This window comes from Elgaria multicarinata, chromosome 16, assembly GCF_023053635.1.
Source record: "Elgaria multicarinata webbii isolate HBS135686 ecotype San Diego chromosome 16, rElgMul1.1.pri, whole genome shotgun sequence".
Lineage (NCBI taxonomy): Eukaryota > Metazoa > Chordata > Lepidosauria > Squamata > Anguidae > Elgaria > Elgaria multicarinata.
Genome location: NC_086186.1, coordinates 27,196,192 through 27,223,113, shown reverse-complemented (window position 1 = coordinate 27,223,113; position 26,922 = coordinate 27,196,192). Strand labels below are relative to the sequence as shown.

Here is a 26,922-nt window from a genome sequence, read left to right as displayed (position 1 = left end):
ATGTAAACTAGTTACACTGTGAAAATAGCCATGGATCACTAGCACCTGTTTGGCAAGGGAAGAGTGTATGAAATGCCTTTATAAATGCACCCTTGCACGATGGAACATGAAGGGCAATAATTTTCTAGTGAAAATTAATCAAATGTTTTCTATAGCCGGGCCACCGCAATGCATTTCGCAAAACAGGTAAGCTGCAGAAGAATGGCAGATTCTGTACTTCACAGTGATCTCTTCCAGCCTGCCCTTTTACACTCTGACCGCACATATCCGAAAGTAAAGTCTATGGATTTAATGGAATTTACTTGTAAGGAAGTTTAAGAGTGCAGCTTTAGTTTCAGACCTGGAAAATGAGTTGTATACCTCCTTTCTTAGTTGCCACATTTGAGGAAACAGTGCACCAAGCCCCTTCCCCCTTTTCTGTCGGAATGCATTGCTGCAACGAGAAACAACTGATAGATGACTCGCATTTACCTGATTTTGAATAAATGCTGCAATCTGGCCAGTGGAAAAAGTTGCCACTTGTTATGGCAAGAAGCCCTTAGAGGTTATGGATACCTTTTGGCCAATGGTTTTAAAAGTTTCAATTCCCTTGATGCCAACTTAAACTTCCGAAGTGGTAACATATGCAGGGCCTTCCTGTCCCTTTTCGGACATCACATTGCAGTGCACCTTCTTGGAGAAGTAGAGTCTGCATTTGCCTGTTTCCTGATGCTTTCTGTTTAAAAACAAGATGGAGGTTATTGTCCTTCAGCTTTCCCGATAGCCATCCATGTTAGAGTAGGCACCAACAAAAGATCTTAATTCTTTCCAAGAGCAGGTTTAAGTCATTGTTTGTTCTACTCTTCTGTAACAATAGGGATCTGATGGTTAAGCAAGATAAATTATCTCTGCCTGCTCTTCTTTGTCCCTACTATGGGGCACGTTCTCTGTTAGTAGGCAATTGGTCATTAATAAAGCCCTTTCTCTCAATACATAATCCCCAAACTACAGGAAGTTGGTCACGCTGAATTCCAGTTGCAACTAAAGCCCTAATCAGACCTTCTACAGGCAGTCACCAAACAGACAAAGAGGGAAGTAGGATTTTGCTGACAGCCCTGACCTTAATGTGCGTTCAATACAATGACCTGGGTTGTATGATCACCATGGCTTGTTTCAGCTACATTCAACCATGGTGCCTTTGGGCACCAATTTTGCCTTTTCAAGCCCTGGCCATAGCTTGTTGTGTCATCTGAACCCAGGCAACATGGCTTGGCTTGCTAGAGGGGGAAACAATCCTCCAATAACTCATGGCAAGGTTGTTTTCCCCTCCCAACAACCCATGCTGCCCAGGTTCAAAAGAGACAGCAAACCATGGCAACCCCCAGCCAGGGGCTGAATATTCAAGATGGCCACTGGCACATGGTGTAAGCCACCGTGGCTTAAATAACCCACGGTGGGCTGTGGTGATGGTGTGAACCAGCCCAATATCTGCAAAAGGGCGCCTCCTTGTGTACAACTATATGTGCATAGGTACTGCACATGATTGGTATTCCCAATCACACGAGGGACCTGATTGGATGGAACACATGTACAGCTGTACATGACTAAGTACCCCTTTCAGACATCCTTTATGCTGTAGGGTGGATTCCTGCATTGAGCAGGGGGTTGGACTCGATGGCCTTATAGGGCCCTTCCAACTCTACTATTCTATGATTCTATGATCCTGCTAAATGCATGTATTTCAAAGGGGGAGGGGCAGCATTACATGTGTCATCAAGGGTGGGGTCGTATTTTCATGATTTCCATGCACAGATTGCATATATCGGCAACAAGTGAAGCGGGTTTAAATTATGCCACAATAGTGCTGGTTCATTTCTTAAAATGCGTATACTCCGCTATTGCCAAAAGGTGACTTACATTAATTACAATAAAGGAAAGGAAAGGAACCTCTCGTGCAAGTACTTGAGTAATTGCTGACTCCTAGAGGGATGCCTGCTTTCGCTGACGTTTTCTTGGCAGACTTTGTAGTGGGGTGGTTTGCCATTGCCTTCCCCAGTCGCAGTTACCTTTCCCCCAGCTAGCTGGGTACTCATTTTACCGACCTCGGAAGGATGGAAGGCTGAGTCGACCTGAGCCGGCTGCCTGAGAACCAGCTTCCGCTGGGATCGAACTCAGGCCGTGGGGAGAGTTTCAGCTGCAGTAACTGCCGCTTACCACTCTGTGCCACACGGGGCTCTAATTACAATAAAATCAAGTTTAAAAATAATGTAAGTGATAATATCTAGCAATATAGCAGGGCAGGGGGAGTAAATGCAAAAAACAACTGGTTAAAAAGGAGCTAAAACCAAATAACTAAGAAATAGGTCTCTTTCCTTGGTGCCTAAGTGCTGACAATGTGGATTTCGTGGGCACCACAACAGAGAAGACTCTGTCTTTAGTCACCGCCCTCCTGACCTCAGATGGAATCTGAAGAAAAGCCCCAGTAGATCAAAAGTGAGTGTCCTGGCTTGTATGGGAGGAGATCCTTCAGATATTCTGGGTCCAAGCCATTTAGGTCTTAATAGGTCATAACTAGCACTGTGATAGCATTTGGAAAAGCACTGGAAGCCAACATGGATTTTGCAGATCGGTGTAGTATCTACCTTTTCGGGTGACCCGGTCAACAGCACTACAGTTTGGACAGACGGAAGATCTGACTGGTCTTCCAAAGGCAGCCCCTCAGGCAACACATGAGATGGTCTAACCTTTCTGTGACGACGAGCTCAGATAACTTTGACAATATCCCAGCTGGTGGGACTTCAATGTGGCGAACTTTCTTTGGATTTAGGCCACAGCATAAAATTAAGCTGCCCCTGGGCTTGATGGTTCAACTTAAATTTTATCCAAAGCAAGATGGAAGCCCAGGTAGTTGTTTTACCTGCCAAATCTCTCCTCCCAATGCCCACCAGGCCTTCATACAGTCCTTTGATTGGGTTCTCCCCGGCCATGATTACGCCGTGAAGCCAAATTAACAAGATCCTGTGACCGTGTTCCCTGTAGCTTTTGGTGCCTGAAAAATAAGAACAGGTAAAATATTAAACTTTTGTCTCATGACAGGTGTGTTAAAGGCTGGGGGTTTTGGTGAGGAGTTGAGCTCTGGACTTGGAGAAACCAACAACAAAAACCAAAATTAAGGGAAAATATACCTCTACTACTCACACATAACCTTGAAATTGTTCAAGGAAAGTGGAGAAAGATAACTTGTGCATTTTTATTTAAATTGTTAGCTCTAGTTAACCTTCTTGACCACTTTATTGTTGAATAAATGTTCACTTACTGAGGAGGGATGTACTTTTAAGTTGCATGAATGGATTTATTCAGTCCTCCAAAGCTTTATATATTAGAGTTCAGGCCAAATGATCCCCCCCCCCCCGGCCACTGATGAAGACAGTTAGTTGAAATGTGCTTGGCCTTCTTTCATTATAATATACACTTTATATATTAAGGCATTGTCAAAACATTATTATTATTAATAATAATAATTACATTTATATAATGCCCCACAGCCGAAGCTCTCTGGGTGGTTTACAAAGATTATTTATTTATTTATTACACTTTTATACCGCCCAATAGCCGAAGCTCTCTGGGCGGTTCACAAAACCATTAAAAACACTGAACATTAGAAACCGATTTTAAACCATAAAAACATACTATATACAATATCCGTTTAAAACAACTATTCTAGGTCAGTTAAAAACTCAACATATGCTATTAAAAGCCTGGGAGAAAAGTCTTGAGCTGGTGCTGAAAAGATAACAATGTTGGGCCTTGTCAGGGAAATCATTCCATAATTGGGGGGCCACCACTGAAAAGGCCCTCTCCCTTGTTGCCATCCTCCGAGCTTCCTTCGGAGGAGGCACCTGGAGCAGGACCTTAGATGTTGAGTGTAGCGTACCCTTTGGAAGTTTAATTGAATAAAGCACTCATGAGGCTCGATCCAGACTTGCACTCATCAGAGTTCTACTGGTGCTGAAGGAGGGAGTTGCATGGTGATTTTCTCCAGTTCATCCTTCCCGTTGAGGCCCTCAGCACCATCTCTCAAACTATCCCAGAAAGTTGGCGAACACCATTTTCACCACGCAGTGCTAGTACCGTCTACTATAGTTTTCCTTAAAAAAAAAAAAAAACTGGTAAAGGTGTCCTAGGCCAGGCCACTGAGAGGGACCCTTTTAATGGGAAATTTTAAGGGAAAAATTAGTAGGCGGTACCAGTACTGTATTATGAAAATCATGGGCCCTAAGCTTAGCCTGTTTGAAATCAAATGGCTTTGATTTCCATCTTCAGAAGAACAACCCACAAGTGCAGGGCCAAGTATAGGCAGGTGGTTTTTTTGTTTTGCAACCTTTTTGCAGACCATCTGGCTAGAGCTCGCAAACTTCCATGGGGAACTCTGGCCTAGCGCTAACACGTCCATGGGACCATGCTCCAGCCGGGCAACCTACCTGCCCACTGGTGTTCAATTGCTCTGATATGCGCCTCCGTGAATTTCCAGTAATGCGCCAGCTTCTTCCACTCGCCGGGTTTGAGGTATTTCGTAGCGAGCCGCCACGTGACTGAGCGGATGTGCTGAGTCTCAAGGCGGTGGTCCTGCTTGAAAGTTAAGTGCTTGGCCACCCACGAGTCGGAGTCACTGTTCAGATTATCCTGCAGAAATGTCAAGGTTTGTTTCACTGCTAACTTCAGAGGCTTTAAACAAAAGGAGAGGTGGGGGTGGAAAGGATGGCATTTACTGTCTGAATATCATTCTCCTACTTTTGGGGAAGATTTGATCTCAAGCTCTGTGCGATGGGGTTGGGAAACATAGAATCAATGGGTTATGAACCTCTTTTCCTGACTCAATAATAATAATAATAATAATAATAATAATAATAATAATAATAATTTTTAAATTTATTTCTTATGTGCCTCTCCCTCTGGATCGAGGCAGGGAACAACATCAAATACAAAAATACATTAAACTGATTAAAAACGTGTAAAACTAATACATTGTTAAAATAACAGCCAGACATCTTAAAATTCAACTGGGTAGGCCTGCTGGAAGAGATAAGTCTTTATGTCTTTCTTAATTTCAAGAAGACGGTTAAGTTGGCAAAACTCTCCCAGCAGGCCATTCCACGGTCTGGGAGTGGCAGAAGAGAAGGTCCTTTGGGTAATGGTTGTCAGCCTAGTTTTCGCTGACTGAAATAAATTCTGCCCAGAGGGCTGGAGTGTGCGGGGCAGGCTGTACGGGAGAAGGCGATCCCGCAGGTCACCTGGATGGGCAGAAGATAGCTATGGATCCCCTGTGAATGTTTGGTGCATTCCTTTCCCTTCCTTATTGTTTTATTATGATTTTATTAGAATGTAAGCCTATGGGGCAGCGTGTTGCTGTTTTATTCTTTTACTATGTACAGCATCATGTACATTGATGGTGCTATATAAACAAATCATCATCATCTATTGGTAGATCTCTGGGTAATTTGCAGGAGATCAGCAAGGATTTCTGACCCTTAACTCCTCCAACAGAAGAAGCAACAAAATGACTCTTTCCCACTCCACATACTAAATTATCCTGCTGAAAAGAAAGTGCAAGGAAATCAGGAGTGGATTTTCGGGCGGAGGGACTATGAGGTGCATTCAGTGGTGATATTCAAAACAAATTCCTGGGCTCAGCATTCTTTAATTCTAGGTCCATGTTTTTTGGAACAGACCCCTGCTGGTGGATCTCAGGGTTGTCAGAAAAAATGAAGTAGATCCCACAAGGAGAGACTGAAAGAACTGGGCATGTTTAGCCTGGAGAAGAGAAGACTGAGGGGAGACATGACAGCACTCTTTAAGGACTTGAAAGGTTGTCATACAGAGGAGGGCCAGGATCTCTTCTTAGTCATCCTGGAGTGCAGGACATGGAAGAATGGGCTCAAGTTACAGGAAACCAGATTCTGGCTAAGCATCAGGAAAAACTTCCTGATGGTTAGAGCAGTACGACAATGGAACCAGTGACCTAGGGAAGTGGTGGGCTCTCCCACCCTAGAGGCCTTCAAGAGGCAGCTGGACAACCATCTGTCAGGGATGCTGTAGGGTGGATTCCTGCATTGAGCAGGGGGTTGGACTCGATGGCCTTAGAGGCCCCTTCCAACTCTACTATTCTGTGATTCTAAGTCTGAAGACTGCACAGCCCGCTCTAGAGGGTACAGCATTTTTGGTCCCTAAGCTCTGTGTGAGGTTTCCCCCCAAACCCACTTCATTGGCCTTTCATTTCTTCAACTCAGTGCGGCCTCTTGCCCCTCTCTTCCCTTGGTCCTCTGCCTTCTTCACTTCACTCTCTACTCTTTCCCTTTCTTCTCACGCGGTACACTGGTGCTAATCCTTTTGTCAGCTTTTTTCCCCATTCCTTTTGTTGAACCTCGGGCTTCCCTCCACCTTCCTCCACCTCTTACCTGGTCCCTGGCTTGTTGGCACCATTGCTTCCACCCCCTTCCGCCTTCTCGCCAACAGTGCACTCCTCTCCCTCATCTCTACCCTCCATGTGAGGTTTTTCCAAGCCAAACTGACCTTTCCCTTCCTTCACAGAGCCTGCGCTGTTTATTGACATTCTGTTGCTGACTCCCTTCAGCAATTAGTATTTGGGAATATTCCAAAATGGCTTTAGTCTGATGGCTATGGCGAGGCACTTTGAATGGCAGATATGACGCCCAACTACCTTTTCCCATTTGTAAAACCTATCAGCTTTGATGATCATATCAGCCAGGTTGATGTGGTTCCCACGGGCAGCAATATCTAGGGATGTTTTTCCTTGCTGCAGTGAAAGGGAGGAGAGGAAGAATGAAATAAATACAACGAATGCAAATACAATAAATACAAGATAATAATAATAACCTTCAGAAATAATAACAACAACACCCCCTTCAGAAAATGGCCTACCAAAATACATCCACACCAACATCCAGAAAGCAGACATACTTAAAACAGGCTTAATAGGCAGGAAATTCCTGAACCAGTAAGAGACAGCATGACTTGGCAAAGCCCGTGAGGTCCGCCTAGAAAAATCGCCACGAGCGAGAATAGAGAGAGAACAATAATAATACCAGCATTTACCACTTTCTTAAATTATTTGACTTCTGCTATATCTTGAGTGTGCAGGCTTCTGCTATCTAGTCTGGGAAGTGTCTCACCTGGATCCCCACACCTCTACCCAGCACTCTGCTGCCCCAGTCATCCACCGCTCCCCTCCCTCTGGTCACGTGACGCCTCTCCTTGAGCCCCTGCCCTGCCTTCCTGTCCGCTCCAGCATCCCCCTGGCCTCCAAAGCCCCCCCTGGCCTCGCCCTCCCCTTCTCACTCCACTCTTCTATCCCGAAGCATCCCGGCCCGTGATGGTTGCTTCTCCCATTCCGCCCTCCTCCGCCGTCTCAAGGTCTCCTGCTCCGCCCTTTCTCCCTTGCTGCCCCGTAGGCTTGGAACTGCCTCCCAGGACACCTGAGAGATGACACCTCTCGGACTTCCTTCCAGTCCCTCCACAAAACCCACCTTTTCTGTGAAGCTTTTGGCACAGCCGCCTTGTCTCAGCGCTCTGTTGCAACTAAGCCTGACCACATGCAGTGGAAACAACTGGACACGGCTTCCCTGTTTACCCGTAGAACCTTCCCTTTTCCTGTCTCCCCTGTGTAAAAAAATTGGGAAGAAGCTGCTCTTGTACCCTAGGGTGACCATATGGAAAGGAGGACAGGGCTCCTGTATCTTTAACAGTTGTATAAAAAAGGGAGTTGCAGCAGGTGTCAGTTGTATGCATGCAGCACCTGGTGAAATTCTCTCTTCATCACAACAGTTAAAGCTGCAGGAACCCTGCCCTCTTTTGTATCTGGTTACTCTAATTTATCTCCTGCAGCTTTAACTGTTGTGATGAAGAGGGAATTTCACCAGGGGCTGCATGAATAGGGTGACCATATGGAAAGGAGGACAGGCCTCCTGTATCTTTAAGAGTTGCATAGAAAAGGGAATTTCTGCAGGTGTCATTGGTATGCATGCAGCCACTGGTGAAATTCCCACTTCCTCACAACAGTTAAAGCTGCAGGAGATAAATTAGAGTAACCAGATACAAAAGAGGGCAGGGCTCCTGCAGCTTTAATAATAATAATAAATAATAATATATTTATTTGTTACCCGCCTCTCCCTCTGGATCGAGGCGGGGTACAACACAATTAAAAACAACATAAAATACATAACTGTTGTGATGAAGAGGGGATTTCACCAGGTGCTGCATGCCTACAAATGACACCTGCCGAAATCCCCTTTTCTATACAATTGTTAAAGATTCAGGAGCCAGGAGCCTGTCCTCCTTTCCATAGGGTCACCCTATTGTACCCTGTAAAGTGCCTTGCACCCATTCAGATATAAATAGCAACAAGCAGGGGCAGGCATGTGGAAATGGGCCATCACAGATTTCACAGTTTCCCCATTACGGACGCCCACCCACCCAAACACAAAGCTTTTCCAGGAGTCAGCCTGTATATATTCAGCTATCAGCCGTCAAGAGCTCAGAGCAATCGACTGATGTACTGATCTGAATGCACGAATCAGCACTTCTTTCCAAGCTGCCTGCTGGTTTGTTGGATCACCTGTATCCTGGTTCCAGCCCCCGTAGATCTTGAAATGGCTCGCAGCAAAACCTCATCATACAATGACATTTAAGACTACAGCAGGAGCAGAAACAGGGCGCTTCTGCAGGGTGCTAGGATCACACGGGCCAAGTTCCCTGCCTTTTCTTGGTTGATTCCCTCTAGCATTGTCCTCGAGCTGCCAACTTCCAGACGGCCCCCCATCAGAGGCAAGGGCACGGGGATGCTGAGCCACTGGAACTTGCTCAGCTCCTGGTGGATAGAAGTCTTCCTTTGCTGGCCTTCCTTGCTTGCTTTTTCTGTATCAAAAGAGCCTCCCCTTCAAGGACCCATGTGCGAACCACACGCATTCTTATTCTGGAAACCTCTTGACTGCAACTGGCAGGAAAGGTAGACTTAAAACCAGGCAAAGTCTGCACACATCCAGGATCCTACTTAAAGGGATTCCTGCACGAAGGACATTTACCTTGTCCGTTAGCTTTAAGTTCACACCGGCGATAAGGATCATCTCAGCAATGTCCTGTCTTCCGTGTTCTGCAGCAATATGGAGGGGACACTGCTGCCTCTGGGTACAAATGGAAAACAAGAAGCGAATGTCAACACGACCGAGTAGGGGCTTGTATATACGCTCTATATACCACGCCGTGGCTGCGCGGTGGCGCTCTGTTGTTTATATGAAGCGGCTGTCAACTCGCTGCCACACTGCTCTATTCCTGGCAAAATTGCGCTTTTTTGATGTGTCGTTTTATGGCGACTTTTTCCACTGCTCCCAGGTCACCACGGTTGTTTGTTTGTTCATCTGTCAGTGGTGACTTCAGTTCGGATTAAGGGAGTGGGCGTAGTTAGGGTCAGATCCCAGTGCAGGGTAGGTGTGGGAATGCGGGGCAGGGGGTGGCATTACTAAAAGCCTAGTAACGCCGCCAGGGCGATATTAAAGTCCAGGGAATGAAAACAAGGGCGGTTATGATGTATAATGCATAAATTCAATGAACTGTAGCAAGAGTAGATGTACTTCTCCAGGTTTCAAAGTTGCACAGAGTTGCCAGAAAACAAACAAACAGGTTTTCGGTTCCTCGATATTTGCTGCCCACTCGCGCTGTCTGACAATGGTGCAAAGATTTTTCCTGGCTGCACAGCCCACACACCTGCCATATAACCCTACCGAGTGATGCTGCAGGGTTTGGGAGGGGGGAATCAGTAGGCAAAGCATCATCGTATAGAGAGAAGTAGTGCGTAGACTTCGGGCTTGCAGGATCCACTTCCCTTTTTTTACTGGAACTCTTGAGATCCACCAGCTGAAACCTGGTGCAAAAGACCCATGCTTAGAATGACAGAATTCTGAGCCCAGGGACTTCTTTTGAATATCAGAACTGAGCAGAGCTCATGGTCCTTTCATTTGTCTAAGGTAGGATTCTAGACCCATCTTTAGCTCTCCTAGCATAGAATCATAGAATCGTAGAGTTGGAAGGGGCCTATAAGGCCATTGAGTCCAACCCCCCTGCTCAATGCAGGAATCCACCCTAAAGCATCCCTGACAGATGGCTGTCCAGCTGCCTCTTGAATGCCTCTAGTGTGGGAGAGCCCACAACCTCCCTAAGTCATTGGTTCCATTGTTGCTCTAACAGTCAGGAAGTTTTTCCTGATGTCCAGCCGGAATCTGGCTTCCTGTAACTTGAGCCCATTAGTCTTCTATGTCCTGCACTCCAGGAGGATTGAGAAGAGATCCTGGCTTTCCTCTGTGTGACAACCTTTTAAGTATTTGAAGAGGCCTAATCTACACCAAACAGGATATTGCACTATGAAAGTGGTATATAAAAAGTAGGACCCACACCAAACAGGATATAGCACTATGAAAGCAGTATATGGCATGTGTCAATGGACCCCAACAGTTGTCAGAGCACTTCAATACCACTATAAAGCGGTACTGTGGCTCTTGCCTTTTATATACCGCTTTCATAGTGCAATGTCCTGCTTGGTGTAGATTAAGCCCTAATGTTACTAACAAGTATTCTATTTCCCCTTTTTACACAACTTCTCAAGTCATTTCATTGAACAGTCTGTGGTGTATAATCCAAGGCTTGTGTTGGTATTCCTTTAACAAGTGTCAGCTGGACAACCATCTGTCGGGGATGCTTTAGGGTGGATTCCTGCATTGAGCAGGGGGTTGGACTCGATGGCCTTGTAGGCCCCTTCCAACTCTGCTATTCTAGGATTCTATGAAGTTCAAGGACTTCCTTCCGATACTCTTCAATCTCGTTAAAATGCCCTCAGTTATGTAAAATGCCTGCACTGGCTGCACTATGTCTCCAGCAAGTACCCAGAAGTGGCATTTTATGAGATCCTCATTCGGTTGGTAGCCCCAGTGAAATGACTTACATTATCAGGGATATCCAGGTCACACTCGGCGTCAATGAGGAGTCTAACGAGGGCTGGATGGTTCTGGAGCACTGCAATGTGCATAGCTGATGCATTTTGCTGGGGAAAGAAGCAATGTTAATACTTTTGCAAAGAACTTAAGGCAAAAGGTTGGCATCTTCGAGTTTCTCTATATTTAAAACAAAACCCCACTTCCTTACCAGGGCTTTCTGTTTCTGCTTTCTTTCTGGGATTCCAATCGGCACAATTACACGTCCAGCCATGTGATTTGAATCAAATACTTCCTCTCTCTGCGTGCTCCATTCACTTCAATGAAAAAGTGCCATCTAATGGTGCTACTATATTACACCACTAACTTTACACAGGGCCAATTTTGCGCAATTTTAAAATAGCTGATTATCTTTGTGTTTTTTGAAAGCAGAATGGGGGGGGGGAGCACGGAAGACGTCCTGAACGTCATCTAAAGAACCCACAAACTTCCATGAATGGCCAGTCATGAGCGTGCAATAAATCACTCATGCAAAAATGCTCTTAGTTGTAACCTTGCAGCTGGAAGCTCTGCTTCTGAAGTCTAGAGGTGCTTCCAGATGAGGCTTTTATCACACCGTTGCCCAGACTCATTCGCGGGATTTTACAGGGAGCCGTCATCGTCATCAACACAATCCCCCGGTGTTTTCCCACTGCTTCTTTCATCTTTCTCCTTTCCACAAAGTATCCATTAAGGAGGGAAAGGTGGAATAGATGCTCAAAGCGTTTTGATTATTTATTTATTACAGTTCTATACCGCCCAATAGCCGGAGCTCTCTGGGCGGTTCACAGGAGTGTTAGGAGCCCTCAGTCTGGAAGCACCCCAGGTAAGGCAGTGGGTTACGGTTACTCAGTGGAATGAACAGGAATGGCACCCTGCAGGTGTGCAAAAGCATTCCTGCTTCATCTGCTCCACGGGCATGGTCTGGAACACAGAAAGGAACACACTTTAGGGCTGAGAGCGTGGAGGCAGAGGGAGTCAACCAACGTGCAAAGACGCATGCGGTGAGCTTCTCTACATTAAGGGAAATCCCACTGCCTTACTGGAACTTCGACTTTCCGGATTCACAATGGGGGCAATACAGATGGCCAACAGATGCTGCTGCAGGATATCACAGGATTCTTGAACTAAACCATCTTTAAAGGCAGTTTTTGGCACACTTATTTTATTACTGCATTTTCGTCGGTTTATAAAAACGCAGAATAAACTTAAAATACAACGAGAGAAGCACCGGAGATTGACAACGTCATGAAAAGGACCCATGAACTTCCGTAAGTGAACCATTACGAGCACATGATAATTGCCTCATGTAAGAAGTCCCATACCTGTGTCTCCTCACGGGTAGCTGATCTTCAGTTTCTCAGGCAGAGACATTTCCCAGCCTTTGAAACTGGAGGTGCCAAGAATGGACTGCTGGAACCTTTTGCATGCAAAATCTCCTCTCTACTGTGCTGCAGGCCCCTCAGGTTCAAAGAGCTCATTTTAGTATATTTATACCCACCCCCTCTTTCTTCTGTCATGGAACTTATGGCGGTGAACATGGGATTCCCCAGGAGGTTTCCCATCCAGGCACTGACCAAACCCAGGTCTGCTTAGCTTCAGAAATGTGGCTGCCTCATGTGCTGTCAGGTCATGCAGAAGAAAGAGACCAAGGATGAGCTGGAGGGTGGTGGAATTTCATCTCCTGGTTTGAACTACACTGTCAACATTTTGGCTGCAGATCTCTCCAGACTTATTTAACGTGGAGTAAGACTCCAAGAGAAGAAGTCCACCTCGACCGAATGGATGAGCTCTCATCCTTGCTTCCAGAGGGGCCAGGATGCTCCAGACGTGGCCTGACAAAATGAGCCACTTACGTAATTCAGTGCATCTGTCTGGATTCCTGCGTCAATAAGGGTTCTGGCCATATCTTCATAGCCATTCAGTGCAGCGTAATGAAGGCCGGTCATCTTTTTCTGAGAGACAGCGAGAACACCAGTCAGACAACACAGGTAGAATTCAACTATGTGGTCCCAGATTGCCTCAACTAAATCGACGCTTCCTGGTTATTCAACCTCTTACCAGCTGTGCTAAATATTTCTCGGCCTGGGAACTGAGATGGACATCACGCTCTTCCAATGGGATCCACTTACCTGAGTTTGGGCATGGACATCACAGCCGGCTTCCAGGAGCAGCTTTACGCAGCTGTGATGTCCTCCTTCGGCAGCCCCGTGCAGGGCGGTCAACCCTTCCTGGGAAGGGAGAGGGAAATGAGAACTCTTGTTGCACTTCTAATTCATCACTTCAAAGGCGGAGCCCCCTCCTTCGGCCAGAGAAGGAGCTGCTGCTCCAACGCTTGCTTTCCTCTTCCCTCCCCATCCCTTTTTCCTTTTGTATCATGACTATTTAATTGTGAGTCTGCAAGCAGGAACGGTCTTATATCTTTCAATATATGTACAGTACTGAATTTTTATATTGTGTTTTTATGTTGTGGTTGAAGTTTTGTATTTTTAACTGAGTTTCATGGCCTTAATTTTTGTGCACTGCCCAGAGAGCTTCGGCTATTGGCCGGTTTAGAAATGAAATAAATAAATAAATAAAATGGTGTACGTAGGCATACTGCCTCCGATCCTGCAGGTAGCATATAGGCATAGTAACTAGTAACCATTGATGGCCTTCTCCATGAATTTGTCCAATCCTCTTTTAGAGCCATCCAAATTGGTGGCCATCACTATGCCTTGTGGAAATGAATGCCAAAGTTGAACCATGTGCTGTGTGAAGGAAGTCCTTCCTATTATCTGTCCTGGATCTTCCACCAATCAGCTTCATGGAATGTAAACCCAAGGGGTTCTTGTATTATGGGAGAGGGAGAAAAATGTCTCCCGATCCACTTCCTCCCTATCAATTCTCACAAGATAACTTTGCTAGCATCCCAGTTTGGAGCTGGGGCTGGAGGAAGATGCAGCACCACAGAGAGGAGAATCATAGAATAATAGAGCTGGAAGGGGCCCATAAGGAGTCCAACCCCGTTCCATGCAGGAATCCACCTTAAAACATCCCTGACAGATGGTTGTCCAGCTGCCTCTTGAATGCCTCTAGGGTGGGAGAGCCCACCACCTCCCTAGGTCATGGGTCCCATTGGCGTACTGCTCAAACAGTTAGGAAGTTCTTCCTGATGTCCAGCCAGAATCTGGCTTCCTGTCACTTGAGCCCATTATTCTGTGTCCTGCACTCTGGGAGGATCAAGAAGAGATCCTGGCCCTCCTCCGTGTGACAACCAGGAGGAGTAAAGACGATGGCGTGGAAAACAAGACTCTGTGCCTGGGGGTCAGATGCTTTGGCTATTAAATGGCTAAAGTCCTTCTTCCCCAACCCGTTACCCTTCAGATGTGTTGGACGGCAACTCCCCTCATGGGAATGCTGGGAGTTGTAGTCCAACACAACTGGAAGGCACCAGGTAGGGGCATGCTGGTTTAAGTTCTCCGTAAAGAACCAGATTTAAATTTGCAGTGGATGCTCCTCAAGTGTAAATCCCCCCTTTCCCAAAAATAATAATCTTCCACTCACTGTATTTGTCTCATCAAGGCTCATTCCCACTTCTATGAGCTTCTGCAACACCTCTGCATGGCCGTTCTTGGCAGCTAAATGGAGGGCTGTATTCTTCTCCTGCAAACCAGTGTGATACCCAGCATAAATAAAAGGACGGGAGAACATAAATCAGAGGGAGGGAGAGCTGTCCTCCTCGTTGGGCGTCCAATGAGTAGGACAGTTGGTGGCATCTTTCCAAGGCATTGATAAACTGCGGGTCAGTCTAGTTGACCCTCCGTTGAACGATAGGGTCAACAGACCCTGAAAGCATTGAAAACACGCCCACATAAAACAGAGGACCCGAGAACATAAGCCGTTTGACAGGGCAGAGCGGCAGTTCCTTGACCTACCTTGTCTTTGATGCTGCGACTACAACCGGAACCAATCAGGAACTCCACCACCTCCAGCTGCCCGTTCTCTGCAGCTAAATGAAATGCAGTTCTGTCCATCTTTAAGGAGAGGAAGAAGACGGGTGGAGAGAGAGAGGAAGTACTATGACCGCTGCTGCTACTTCACATTCACTTTTAGGCCAACGAGGCAGTAGGTGCCATACAAAAATGTGGCCATGATTTCATTTCAGTGGGCTTCTGCAGGAGAATTTTATCGCCAATGGTGCACTGATGTATTTCCAGCTTTGCTGAAAATATCAGGAAGGCCAACAGTTTTAAAGCTTTCTAGCTTCTGAAATTCTTCTCTACGTTGGCGGGTTAGAAGCCCTGCATGTTTGCCTTTATTTATTTTATTTTATTTTATTTATTACATTTCTATACCTCCCAATAGTTGGAGCTCTCTGGGCGGTTCACAAAAATTAAAACCAAAGTATAAAACAACAGTACAAAACCATAATATAAAATACAATATGAAAGCTCAACCAGATAAAAACAGCAGCAATGCAAAATTACAAATTTAAAACACCATGTTAAAATGTATTTATAGACTGTTAAAATGCTGGGAGAATAAAAAGGTCTTCACCTGGCGTCTAAAAGCATATAATGTAGGTGCCAAGCGAACCTCCTTAGGGAGCTCATTCCACATCCAGGGTGCCACAGCAGAGAAGGCCCTCCTCCTGGTAGCCCCCGCCTCACTTTCTTTGGCAGGGGCTCACGGAGAAGGACCCCTCAGGATGACCTTAGTGTCTGGGCAGGTACATATGGGAGGAGGCGTTCCTTCAGATAACCTGGCCCCAAGCCGTTTAGGGCTTTAAATGTTAATACCAGCACTTTGAATTGGGCCCGGACCTGGACTGGCAGCCAACGAAGCTGGAAAAGGACTGGCGTGATGTGATCTCGCCGGCCAGTCCCTGTTAATAACCTTGCTGCCCTGTTTTGTACCAGTTGACGTTTCCGGACCGTTTTCAAAGGCAGCCCCATGTATAACGCATTGCAGTAATCCAAACGAGAGGTTATCAGAGCATGGATAACTGTAGCTAAGCTATCTCTGTCCAGATAAGGGCGCAACTGGTATATCAGCCTAAGCTGGTAAAAGGTGCTCTTTGCCACTGAGTTCACCTGTGCCTCAAGTGACAGTTCTGGATCCTTGGGCAGCCTCTCTGGCCAGATCAACACCAAGCAGGATATAACACCTTGAAAGCGGCTTGAAAACAGTATGTGGAATGTGTCCTGGGCCCCAACGGTTCTCGGGGCACTTTGATACCATTATAAAGCAGTTGTGCAGATCCTGCCACTGTCCCAGAGGATTCTGGGAAGTGCTCCAGGACAGGAATGGGGAACCTTTGGCCTGTAGGATGAATTCATCTCACCAGGTCACCTCATTCAGCCTATGGAGGCCTTTGGCAAGGCCCCTCCTACTCCAAGAAGGGAGAGGGGCGAGAGGGCGACTGTGCCACAGCCTCAAAGGAGGCCAAGGGGAGACATGTTAGAGGGGTACAAAATTATGCAGTGTGGAGAATGTGGATAGGGAGACATCTCTCTCTCTCTCTCTCAAAATACTAGAACTCGGGGTCATCCCATGGGAGATTCAGGACAAATAAAAAGAAGGACTTCTTCACACAGCGCATAGTTAAATTATAGAATTCACTACCACAAGATGTAGTGATGGCCTCCAATTTGGATGATTTTAAAAGGGGGGTTGGATAAATTCCTGGAGGAGAAGGCTATCAATGGTTATGTGCTACCTCCAGTATCTGAGGCAGTAAGCCTGTGTGCACCAGTTGGGAGGGTGGGTGGGAGGGTGCTGTTGCACCATGTCCTGCTTTGTTGGTCCCTGGCCAACGGCTGGTTGGCCACTGTGTCAACAGAATGCTAGACTAGATGGACCCTTGGTCTGATCCAGCAGGGCTCTTCTTATGTTCTCAAGCAGCGTTCCTCAAGGCCACGTCTTATTTGCCTTAGCCCCTTGCTTGGCTTCCCCGATTGGAGATCAGCCAGTGCCTTGAAGAGCCGGCTGAGTCCACTTTGCTGCTCCCTCGTCTTCCCCCATGGGAGGAGGGGAGCAACAGGCAAACTCCTCACACTCAGCCAATGCCTGGAGAAGCTGTTCTTCTGGGTGCCAGCTGAGTCCCCTTCTGTGCGGAGAGAGGCAACGGAGCAACCGGTCTGTGTCTTTCTATGCACAGAGAAAGTGAAAGGGGGCGGATATTATCAGAGGGAGTGGCTTTGAGAGGGAGAGGCCCGCCCCCTGATGTCATCTGACCTGTGGGAGGCAACACGGCCCTTTAGGGACTTCCACCTCCCCACCCCATGTCTAGGGATGAGGTATTCAACATGGTGCAGACACATCTCATGATGTCTGCTAGGCTTCCTGCCCCATCTTTTTTTGAAATTATTATTTCTGAAGGTTTTTTTTTTTAATTAAAGCATTAACTGGGAGGCTGACATGCTGCAAAGTGAAGTTTTGCCCCTCCCCTGCAGCACCGTCTTTCTTTGGGTTCATAAGAGTGGTTTTGTGTTTTGGGGCTCAGACCCCCCCAACTCTTTCTATATTTAGGTCCTTGGCCAAGTTACATTTGGCAGCCAGGCCAAATTTGGCATGCTGTAAAATGACAAATGAAATTTGGTCACCATAAAATGGCAGCCAATGGCAGCCTTTCTATGAATGGGCAAGGTGCCGTGGCAGCCATGACACTCCCTCTGAATGCGTCCACTAGGCCAAAAAGATTGGGGAGCCTGGCTCTTGGGCACGCTCTCAGATCACTCACGGCAAGATAAACACAACAGGCAGGGAAGCCTGTCATTCATTCCAGTTCATCTCATTGAGGAACCTCAGGGTTCCTAAGTACGCAACATGGAAAAACCACTGGCTTCGACTGGTCTGTGGCTTGCTCACCTTATCTTTCTTATCCAACCGCACATCTTCAAGGTCCTCCATGACAAATTCAATCACTTTGATATGGCCTCTCTGGGCTGCACAATGCAGCAGGTTGCGTCCATTCTGGAAAAAATAAGGGAACAGCTTTCAGCTCCTGAGAGGGGAGGCAAGCAACTGGATTTTTAAAACTCTTGCTTAATCTGGTACACACTGCTTTTCTGCTACCATATAAGACAGGGAATGTTGTGGATTTAGAACAGGGACGGGTAGATCTCAGGATTGCAGGATCCATTCTGCTTTTACTAGAACCCTGAAACCCATCAATTGGAGCCTGGTACAAAAGACATGCACTTAGAATTAAATTATTCTGATCGCAGGAATTTGTACCAGAACGGAACCGAGCTCTAGAAAAAAATCCACTTTTAGTTATGTCCATCCCTAACTGATTTCTCCATTTCAGCAGCATAATTTAGCTCAGGGACAGTTGTTTTGTTGTTGCTATTGTTAAACAATTGGGAGTGGGCGCAAAAGAGACAAGCTCTGGTGCTTAGAGAATTCGTATAATTCGTATAATAATTTTTTATTATTTGTATCCAAACATGCTCAACGTTTCGGACAGGGAGTCCTTCATCAATTGGGAGTCAGAAAGCCTTGCCGATCTACTGCAAATCACCCAGCGTTCTACCGGTAAATCCTGAATTCCTCCTGCCCAGCACTGATTTAGTTAATGACTAGCTCACATACCCACCATTGCTTGGGTCTCTGAAAAAAATGTTATTTGATACATATCAAATCTCTCTGTGACTATAGGGAAGTGGCTGTCAGAGGACGTGGCTGCCACGACACAGGTTCTAAACAACAGACCCGGCCGTGGCTGCTCCCTGCTCAAGCCAAGCACCACCGCTTGATACACCTGAGGCAAGGGATAAAACCCACCTTCCTCCAAACTATGTGGAGAAAGGGGTTAAAATGGAGAAGGATTTTAATATATATATAATAATGCGCTGTGAGTTATATCTGCTTAGGTGAATGATTGTCAGAGTGGGTGGTAAATGTGTAAACTTAAGATGATAAATGCCAAACAGACACGTGGGATTTTTGTGGTAGTTTAAAAACAAAACAATCAAAATTTATTTTTAAAAGTTCACAAGCTTTGTTTCCAATAACAACATTTAAAAACCTTTTTGAAACCTTTCATACAATCCTGTCACTCATTCACATTCGCGCTTTCCTTTTTCTCATACAATCACTCTTGAACTTTCTTTATTCTCAGTATTGATTAATATACATCCACTACGTGCACGCCACACTCTAAAGACACCACTCACTACAATGACCCTCAAATTTCCCAGAACTTAAGTACCATAAACACAGAGAGCACTACAGACTCTAAGAGTCCCTAACAAGTCTCCCTGAAAAGTTTTTTCAATCCCCTCAGTCATTCCCTTATATATCACTCCTCCTCCCAAGACATTCTAACTTCACCCACTCAGGCCAACATTCTAAAAACCACAGACTTACAAACTGCAGACATACATTTGGAATTGACTTGTGGGGTGTAACGCCACAGTGACCAGCTCCAGCTAAAGTATGCGTGGGCATGTTGCGTTTTCAGAGATCTTGCGAGATTGCCCATGTGGCCATGCGTGATCCCCCAAGATCTCTCTATCGTCTCCCAGCATGCATTCGATTGCTGGGTGTTTTAGGCCTGCTGTCTGCGTCCTCGGAGAAGCGCTTCCCTCCTCATGCTTTCAATGCTACAACTCAAAAGAGCAGTGAGGATTCGCATCGCCGAGGAGTGGAGGGAAACAGCTGTCAGAGGATGCTTCCCGCTCCGCTGAAGGTCTAATTCGAACTGCAGCCATTTCAGCGAACTCACAAAATCGCCCACGTGGCCACAGGTGATCCCACGAGACCTACCAAATGCCTACACCTCCCAGCGTGCCTTCAGTTGCTTGGACTTGTAGGCCTGCTGGGAGTTGTGTCAACATAAGTTTATTTTTGATTAATTAAAAATAGTTAAAACCGAGAAATACTGGGGCCACAGCTAGACCTGAGGTTTATCCCTGGATCGTCCAGGGGTCAAACCTGTCCATCTAGGTGACACACAGGGGATCCAGTGCTCAGGCAGGGGCGAACCCTGGATGATCCTAGGATAAATCTTAGGTCTAGTTGTGGCCTGGATGTTAGATTTTTTTTCTGATCAGTGTACAGGAAGACCTATCTGTGTGCCCAGTTTTAAGGTTGTACCTGAACTCCAAGTGGGTAAACATTTCTGGACATACAAACCCACGAACATACTTTCAGCTTTATAGGTAGACATGACTAACAGCTTCTGTTGTTAAATGGTAAGTTAAGAGATCAGCAACTGGTGTCCCAGGGTCAATTGCAGTCCCCTGAGCGAGGCAATCTGTCTGTTCTCTTCGATTACCAAACTTAGAGACGGAAGTAGATGAGAATGAGAAGCATCTATACAAATGAGATTTGGCAGTAGGCCATTTTGATGGGGGACAGGTGGAGACTTTGATCACCCCCCCCCCTTCACATATCAAAGTGTTTCCTGCCCACAGCAGAACTAGTTACCGTATTGCAAGTTACTTAACTTGGAACAACGCCCTTCCTTCAAGAAAAGAGGAAAGAGTGGTGCACAGATTCAAGATGTGGATTCCAGAAATGAAAGTGTCCAATGATAAGGCAGCCGTCCGTTTGGGTGAATTTAGCTGCTCTTCCGCCTGGGAGTGGTGTGACCTTCTCCTGCCCTTTGCAGCCATCAGGGCCAATTTGGGGGTGGAAAACCACTCCTGCAGGAAGTCCCTGACCTCTGTGCTTGTCTTAACATCTGTCATTGAATATCTAATTTCTTCTGCGTTATTCATTACAAAACATAGACAGACTTGTGTTCCCAGCGCTGTATGCTTTTTATGCAAAGGATTACAGGCACACCCCATAAACAAACACTGCTTGCCAAGACAGGAGGACTTGATGCTCTGATCTACGAACCCCCACGCTTTGGAGGCTATTTGCCCGGCCATTTCCTCATACCTTTGCCGTGTGTTGTCCCCAAGCTCTTTCCGCCCATGCTAAGACAATTTTGGGCTTCTGTATCTTTAACAGTTGTACTGAAAAGGGAATTTCAGCAGGTGTTATTTGTACGCATGCAGCACCTGGTGAAATTCCCTCTTCATCACAACAGTTAAAGCTGCAGGAGCCCTGCCCTCCTTTCCGTATGATCACCCTAGTGGCGTGTGTGTGTGCTGTGTGTGTAGAAATGTTTGTTGAGTGGGTAATTTTCTGGCAGCTTCATCTACCTCTGGACAGCATCAGCTTCCTAGATCCTGACCGGTCAACATTTTGGCCTGGGTGTTGTCCCAAGAATGCAGTAACAGCTTTGGTCAATGATTTCTATCTAGAGTTCAATAGGGGCAATTGCACAGTCTAGATGTCCCTGTTGTCAGGAAGTATTCAATCCAAACCACGTGGTGGCCCCTCTCCAACCATGTAAGTAAGCCCATAACAATTGCGCCAAAAAGCAGGAAGTACAAACGCCCCGGTAAGTAACGCAATTTCCCCTTAACGTAAAGAAGCCCATGGCCATGCTTTCTGTGTTCAAGACTTCCTGTCACACCTTGGCTGCTACTGAGCTGCTAACATGGGAGGCCTGGGGACGCGGTCGTACCTTGTTTACGCAGTTGGTTTTGGCACCAGCATTGACGAGGATCTGAAGGATGCGCAGGTGACCGAACCAAGCGGACAAAAGCAGTGCGTTCATCCCAAACTGGGAAGCCAGAGAGAGACAGAAGAAATATCATCTTGATTCTGCAATAAAATGGCAATACGTACATACTTGTTGCCCGTCTTTGCCTTGGAGAGGGGGTGGGGCATTCCCTAGGGCAGCAGTAGGCAAACATTTCTTGGGCTGCAGTCACCATTTGGCAATTTGAGAAACTGTCCTGGGCACCACCACAAAATGGCTGCCATCAGAGATATGGCAAAGGATAACTAAGTAGCCAGGGACCATTCCCAGGACTGCTCTGAGAATGATGGGAATTGTAATCCAACAAATCAGAAGAGCATCAGTAGGGAACCCAAGCAGAGTAGCTGTTTCAACAGCCTCAGCAGCAGACTGGGGAAGGCACATTTCGATCACCGTACACACCCCACACTGACCTCGGGCCTCCCTAACTCCCCACGGCCTTTAAAACTAAAATAAAATCAGGCTGGTTAGTCACGACTAATTTAAGCCCCATGGATTTCAATAGGTCTACTCTCAGTATGCCTAAATCTAGATACATCCCTGAATGTTCATTATGCACTAATTTTGCTTATCAGCCATCCTGAAGGCCCTGTTGTCAGGCAGGAAGGCGGGATACGCATATATACAAATAAATAAATAAATAAATAAAGTAATTCCTCAGAGGGAATTATCATTCAAATGCCCAAATATTTATTTATTTGTAATTATTTATCTGTAATTATTTATCATTATATAAAAAAATCAATTCTATTTATCAGTAAAGTCATTATTATATGTAGGAACGTATATTCATATTTGGAGTTTATAATGATTATTTGTTTATAATGTATATAAGCCAGTATCCAACTGGACCCTCGCGGTAGCATAAATTTCATTGCACTGGTGTAAAGGGAGCCTGTTGAACTAGCTAATGCTATTGGTGTTGCCCTGGGGGTCCCTTACTCTTAGGGAGACCATATTAAAAGGAGGACGGGGCTCCTGTATCTTTAACAGTTGCATAGAAAAGGGAATTTCAGCAGGTGTCATTTGTATATATGGAGAACCTGGTGAAATTCCCTCTTCATCACAACAGTTAAAGTTGCAGAAACTATATAGAGTGACCAGTTTTAAAAGAGGGCAGGGCGCCTGCAGCTTTAACTGTTGTGATGAAGAGGGAATTTCACCAGGTGCTGCATGCCTACAAATGACACCTGCTGAAATTTCCTTTTCAATACAACTATTAAAGATACAGGAGCCCTGTCCTCCTTTTCATAGGGTCACCCTACTTACTCTAGCACAATGCAGTTGGTGTTCGCGCTAGTGTCCAATTGGACACTGCCCCAAATAAATACAAATAACTGCAATCAATCCATGACCAACCAGGGGGTTGGACTAGATGGCCTTGTAGGCCCCTTCCAACTCTGCTATTCTATTCTATGATTCTATGAACTATTGGCGCTGTTTGTTTTTGTTTTAAAGCCAGTCACATTTCGCAACTGTGCACACTTTAGTGCCGCCCGGGCCTTACGTTGTCCTCGTCATTCACGGAGGCATCATGTTCCAGGAGAAGCCGTACTGCCTGCTCATGCCCTGCTCCCGCGGCCCAGTGGAGAGCCGTCCGGTCTATCTGGAAAGGAAGGGAGAGATTAAGCCGGGGTTTTTTTTTTAAAGCAAATTTTCCAGCTGCACAAATGCCTGGACAGATGCTCCCGCCCTAGCCAAACACATTATTTCTTTTTTACAACTGGACAGATGATCACCAACACTAGTAACACCTTAAACTTAAAGACAGATCGACAGGGCCGTAAGGATGCCCAGGAAGGACGGCAGACCAAGAGAAGTACACCACTGGCTGTCACCTACAGCCCCCAATTGAAACCACTGCAACGGATCAACAGTGAACTCCAACCCATCATCGGCACAGACACTCCGCTCTCACGAGACTTGGGAGGCAGAGCAGTCCTGGCCTACAGACCAACTCCCAACCTGAAGCGGATGCTAACCAGCAACAGTACACAGGACAGAGACACAGACAGAGGGACCAGGCCATGCAATAGACCCAAGTACCAACTCTGCCCCCACATCTATTCAGGCAAGACTGTCACAGGACTCAACAACATCAGTCACACCATCAAGGGCTCTTTCGCCTGCATCCTTATATATTCTGTGTTACATCCCATCCCTGACTTTGTCTATTGTTAAGCTCTTAATAAACACATACACATAACACGTGTCTTAATTTTTTTCACCATTTTTTTTCAACTGCACATTATCAGATGTCCAAGTGCACATTTCCCCCCAACTGCATACTAAATAAAAAAAAAAACCTGGATTAAGCAGGGGGAAAAGAAGGGAGAACAGGCCTAGGTCCAGGCAAGGCCATCTTAAGACATTACACCGCCTGAAGCAAGAGACAGAAAAAGGGAGAAACAGGTTCTCAGGATGCAAAATGTTTATTTTCACAAAGCCCGATGCATTTTGGCCTGTACTTCATTCAAAAGCGTTCCTCAGGGGATTGTTAGAAGATAGGGTCTGCTACAGTGACCATATCAAAGGGAGGACAGGGCTCCTGTGTCTTTCATAGTTGTATTGAAAAGGGAATTTCAGCAGGTGCCCTTTGTATGCATGCAGCACCTGGTGAAATTCCCTCTTCATCCCAACAGTTAAAGCTGCAGGAGCTATACTAGAGTGACCAAATACAATAGAGGGCAGGGCTCCTGCAGCTTCAACCGTTGTGATGGAGAGGGAATTTCACCTCGTGCGGCATGCATACAAAGGACTCCTGCTGAAATTCCCTTTTCTATTCAACTATTAAAGATACAGCAGCCCTGTCCTCCTTTCCATATGGTCAACCTAGTATTGTCCCCGTTAAAGCCACCCAAGCCCATGGCCACCACCACATCCTGTGACGGTAAGTTCCATCTGTTGTGCTGGATGAGAACTCTCTATATTCCCCAGCTAGCTATAGCTGGGAGTTACTGTCCCACACGTCTGGAGGGTATCAGTCTGGGGAAGGCTGATTTCGATTCTGGGGGAGGATGCGGTACAGTGCCTGAAAGATTATCACCGTACGCACAAACACACAACTAGCACCTACATTATTCTTGGCTTTGATGTCCACCCCTCTCTTGATCAGCACGCCCATGTGTGCCGTGTCGTTTCGTTTGGCCGCGTCGTGGAACTCTTTTTCCGAAAGAAGCACTTGAAGGAAGAAGAAGAAGAAGAAAAGGACGCATTAAGGATTGTCTGGTACATTATTATTATTATTATTATTATTATTATTATTATTATTATTTATATAGCACCATCAATGTACATGGTGCTGTACAGAGTAAAACAGTAAATAGCAAGGCCCTGCCACATAGGCTTACAATCTAATAAAATCATAGTAAAACAATAAGGAGGGGAAGAGAATGCCAACAGGCACAGGGTAGGGTAAGCAGGCACAGGGTAGGGTAAAACTAACAGTATAAAGCCCGCACAACATCAAGTTTTAAAAGCTTTAGGAAAAAGAAAAGTTTTTAGTTGAGCTTTAAAAGCTGCGATTGAACTTGTAGTTCTCAAATGTTCTGGAAGAGCGTTCCAGGCGTAAGGGGCAGCAGAAGAAAATGGGCGAAGCCGAGTAAGGGAAGTAGAGGCCCTTGGGCAGGCGAGAAACATGGCATCAGAGGAGCGAAGAGCACGAGCGGGGCAATAGTGTGAGATGAGAGAGGAGAGATAGGAAGGAGCTAGACCGTGAAAAGCTTTGAAGGTTAACAGGAGAAGTTTATATTGGATTCTGAAGTGAATTGGAAGCCAATGAAGAGATTTCAGAAGCGGAGTAACATGGTCAGAGCGGCGAGCCAAGAAGATGATCTTTGCGGCAGAGTGGTGAACATTACATAAAGCACGGAAGTTAAATTCCACAGAAAACCGGGTGTGCGTTGCTGAGCACAAGGAGTGTCTGACTGAACAGATGGCCAGCTCTTTCATCTAGACTCGGAGGGTGGATCATTCTGCTGGGTGTCTCTACTAGGACACGTTTGAAAACAGCATTACGAGGCCTGGTACAGCCTCACTGGAAGGAACAATTCCAGAGCAGTGACTCATGCAAGGACCCAACAGGCAGCCTCTTCAGCAGACAAAGATGTGGGGAAGAAACGTTTTCACAACTTTATGTTTTCGTATAAAGTTTCCCAGTCTTAGAAAAGTAATGTTTCATGAAACAAAAGAATAACATAATAAATGGCTGTATTGGGAACCGGAACGGATACAATAATAGTCCACGGCCATTTCCAGAGGGTGGCATAAGTGGGCCCCAGCAATTGTTACTGAGAGGTCTGTTACTTCCAATACTCAAGGTAATACATTGTCATCAGGAGCAGTAGCCATTGTCAGCCTTCAACTCCATGAATTTGTCTAGTTCCCTTTTGAAAAAAATCCAAATTCATGGCCATCACTATATTTCGCGTAGCAAATTCCATACTTTGACTCTGTGCTGTGTGAAGAAGACCTTCCTTTTTATCTGTCCTAAATCTCCCACCAGCCAGCTTCATGGGATGACCCCTCTGGGTTCTACTATTGTGAGAGAGGGAGAAAAATGTCCCCCTATCCACTTTCTCCAGAACACGCATAAATTTGTACACCTCTAATGTGTCTTCCCTTAGTTGCCTTTTTTCTAAGCTAAACAGTCCTAGCTGTTGTAACTTTTCGTCTTAGGGGAGTTGCTTTAGTCCCTTGATAATTTTGTTTGCCCAACTCAGTGATATCCTTCTGGGTATTGAAATCCTATCAATTCAGGGGATTATGCATGGAAGCTGGGCTTCTAGGCCCAGATCCGTCTTTTGGAACAGGGACTCACTGCTAGCAGCTGACATGAAATGAGCAGCCACAAGAGCCAATTCAGATGTACAGGTGGAGTGCATGAAGAAGCTGCAGCATGGGTTGCATTGCACACGGAGACAGCAGGTCGCCATTTCTATAACTGTGGTGGATGGAGAGGCTGGATTGTTCTGTGGACAGAGGAAGCCTTGCAGCCATTTCTGTGGCTGTGGTAGGTGTAGAAATGGTGGTCGGTGCAACTGTAGGCGCTTGTTGAGCCCAATTCATAGTGAAATCATAGAATAATAACATTGGAAGGGGCCTATAAGGTCATCAAGTCCAACCCCCTGCTCAATGCAGGAATCCACCTTAAAGCATCCCTGACAGATGGTTGTCCGGCTGCTTCTTGAATGCCTCTAGGGTGGGAGAGCCCACGACCTCCCTAGGTCATTGGTTCCATTGTCGTACTGCTCTAACAGTCAGGAAGTTTTTCCTGATGTCCAGCCAGAATCTGGCTTCTTGTAACTTGAGCCCATTAGT

At 46.0% G+C, this 26,922-nt stretch overlaps 1 protein-coding gene across 1 annotated transcript; it reads right to left on the bottom strand.

Annotated features, from left to right (window-relative positions):
• Positions 1–631: 631 nt before the first annotated feature.
• ANKDD1A (ankyrin repeat and death domain containing 1A) lies at positions 632–24,777 on the bottom strand. The gene is made up of 14 exons (XM_063142265.1): positions 24,680–24,777; positions 23,111–23,209; positions 21,526–21,624; positions 17,868–17,972; positions 14,933–15,031; positions 14,562–14,660; positions 13,148–13,246; positions 12,872–12,970; positions 10,988–11,086; positions 9,078–9,176; positions 6,698–6,793; positions 4,461–4,662; positions 2,897–3,028; positions 632–715 (listed from the first exon to the last, which is right to left on the bottom strand). The coding sequence occupies exons 1-14, from the start codon at positions 24,725–24,727 to the stop codon at positions 654–656; spliced, it is 1,437 nt and encodes a 478-aa protein (XP_062998335.1). The 5' UTR covers positions 24,728–24,777; the 3' UTR covers positions 632–653.
• Between the last annotated feature and the right edge of the window lie 2,145 nt (positions 24,778–26,922).

Coding starts and splice junctions, on each gene's coding strand:
- ANKDD1A (XM_063142265.1), bottom strand. CDS start 24,727: ATGGGCGTGCTGATCAAGAGAGGGGTGGACATCAAAGCCAAGAATAAT. Junction 11,087..12,871: donor AGACAGATGCACTGAATTAC/GTAAGTGGCTCA, acceptor TTCTTTCCCCAG/CAAAATGCATCAGCTATGCA. Junction 4,663..6,697: donor GGTTTTACAAATGGGAAAAG/GTAGTTGGGCGT, acceptor ACATTTCTGCAG/GATAATCTGAACAGTGACTC.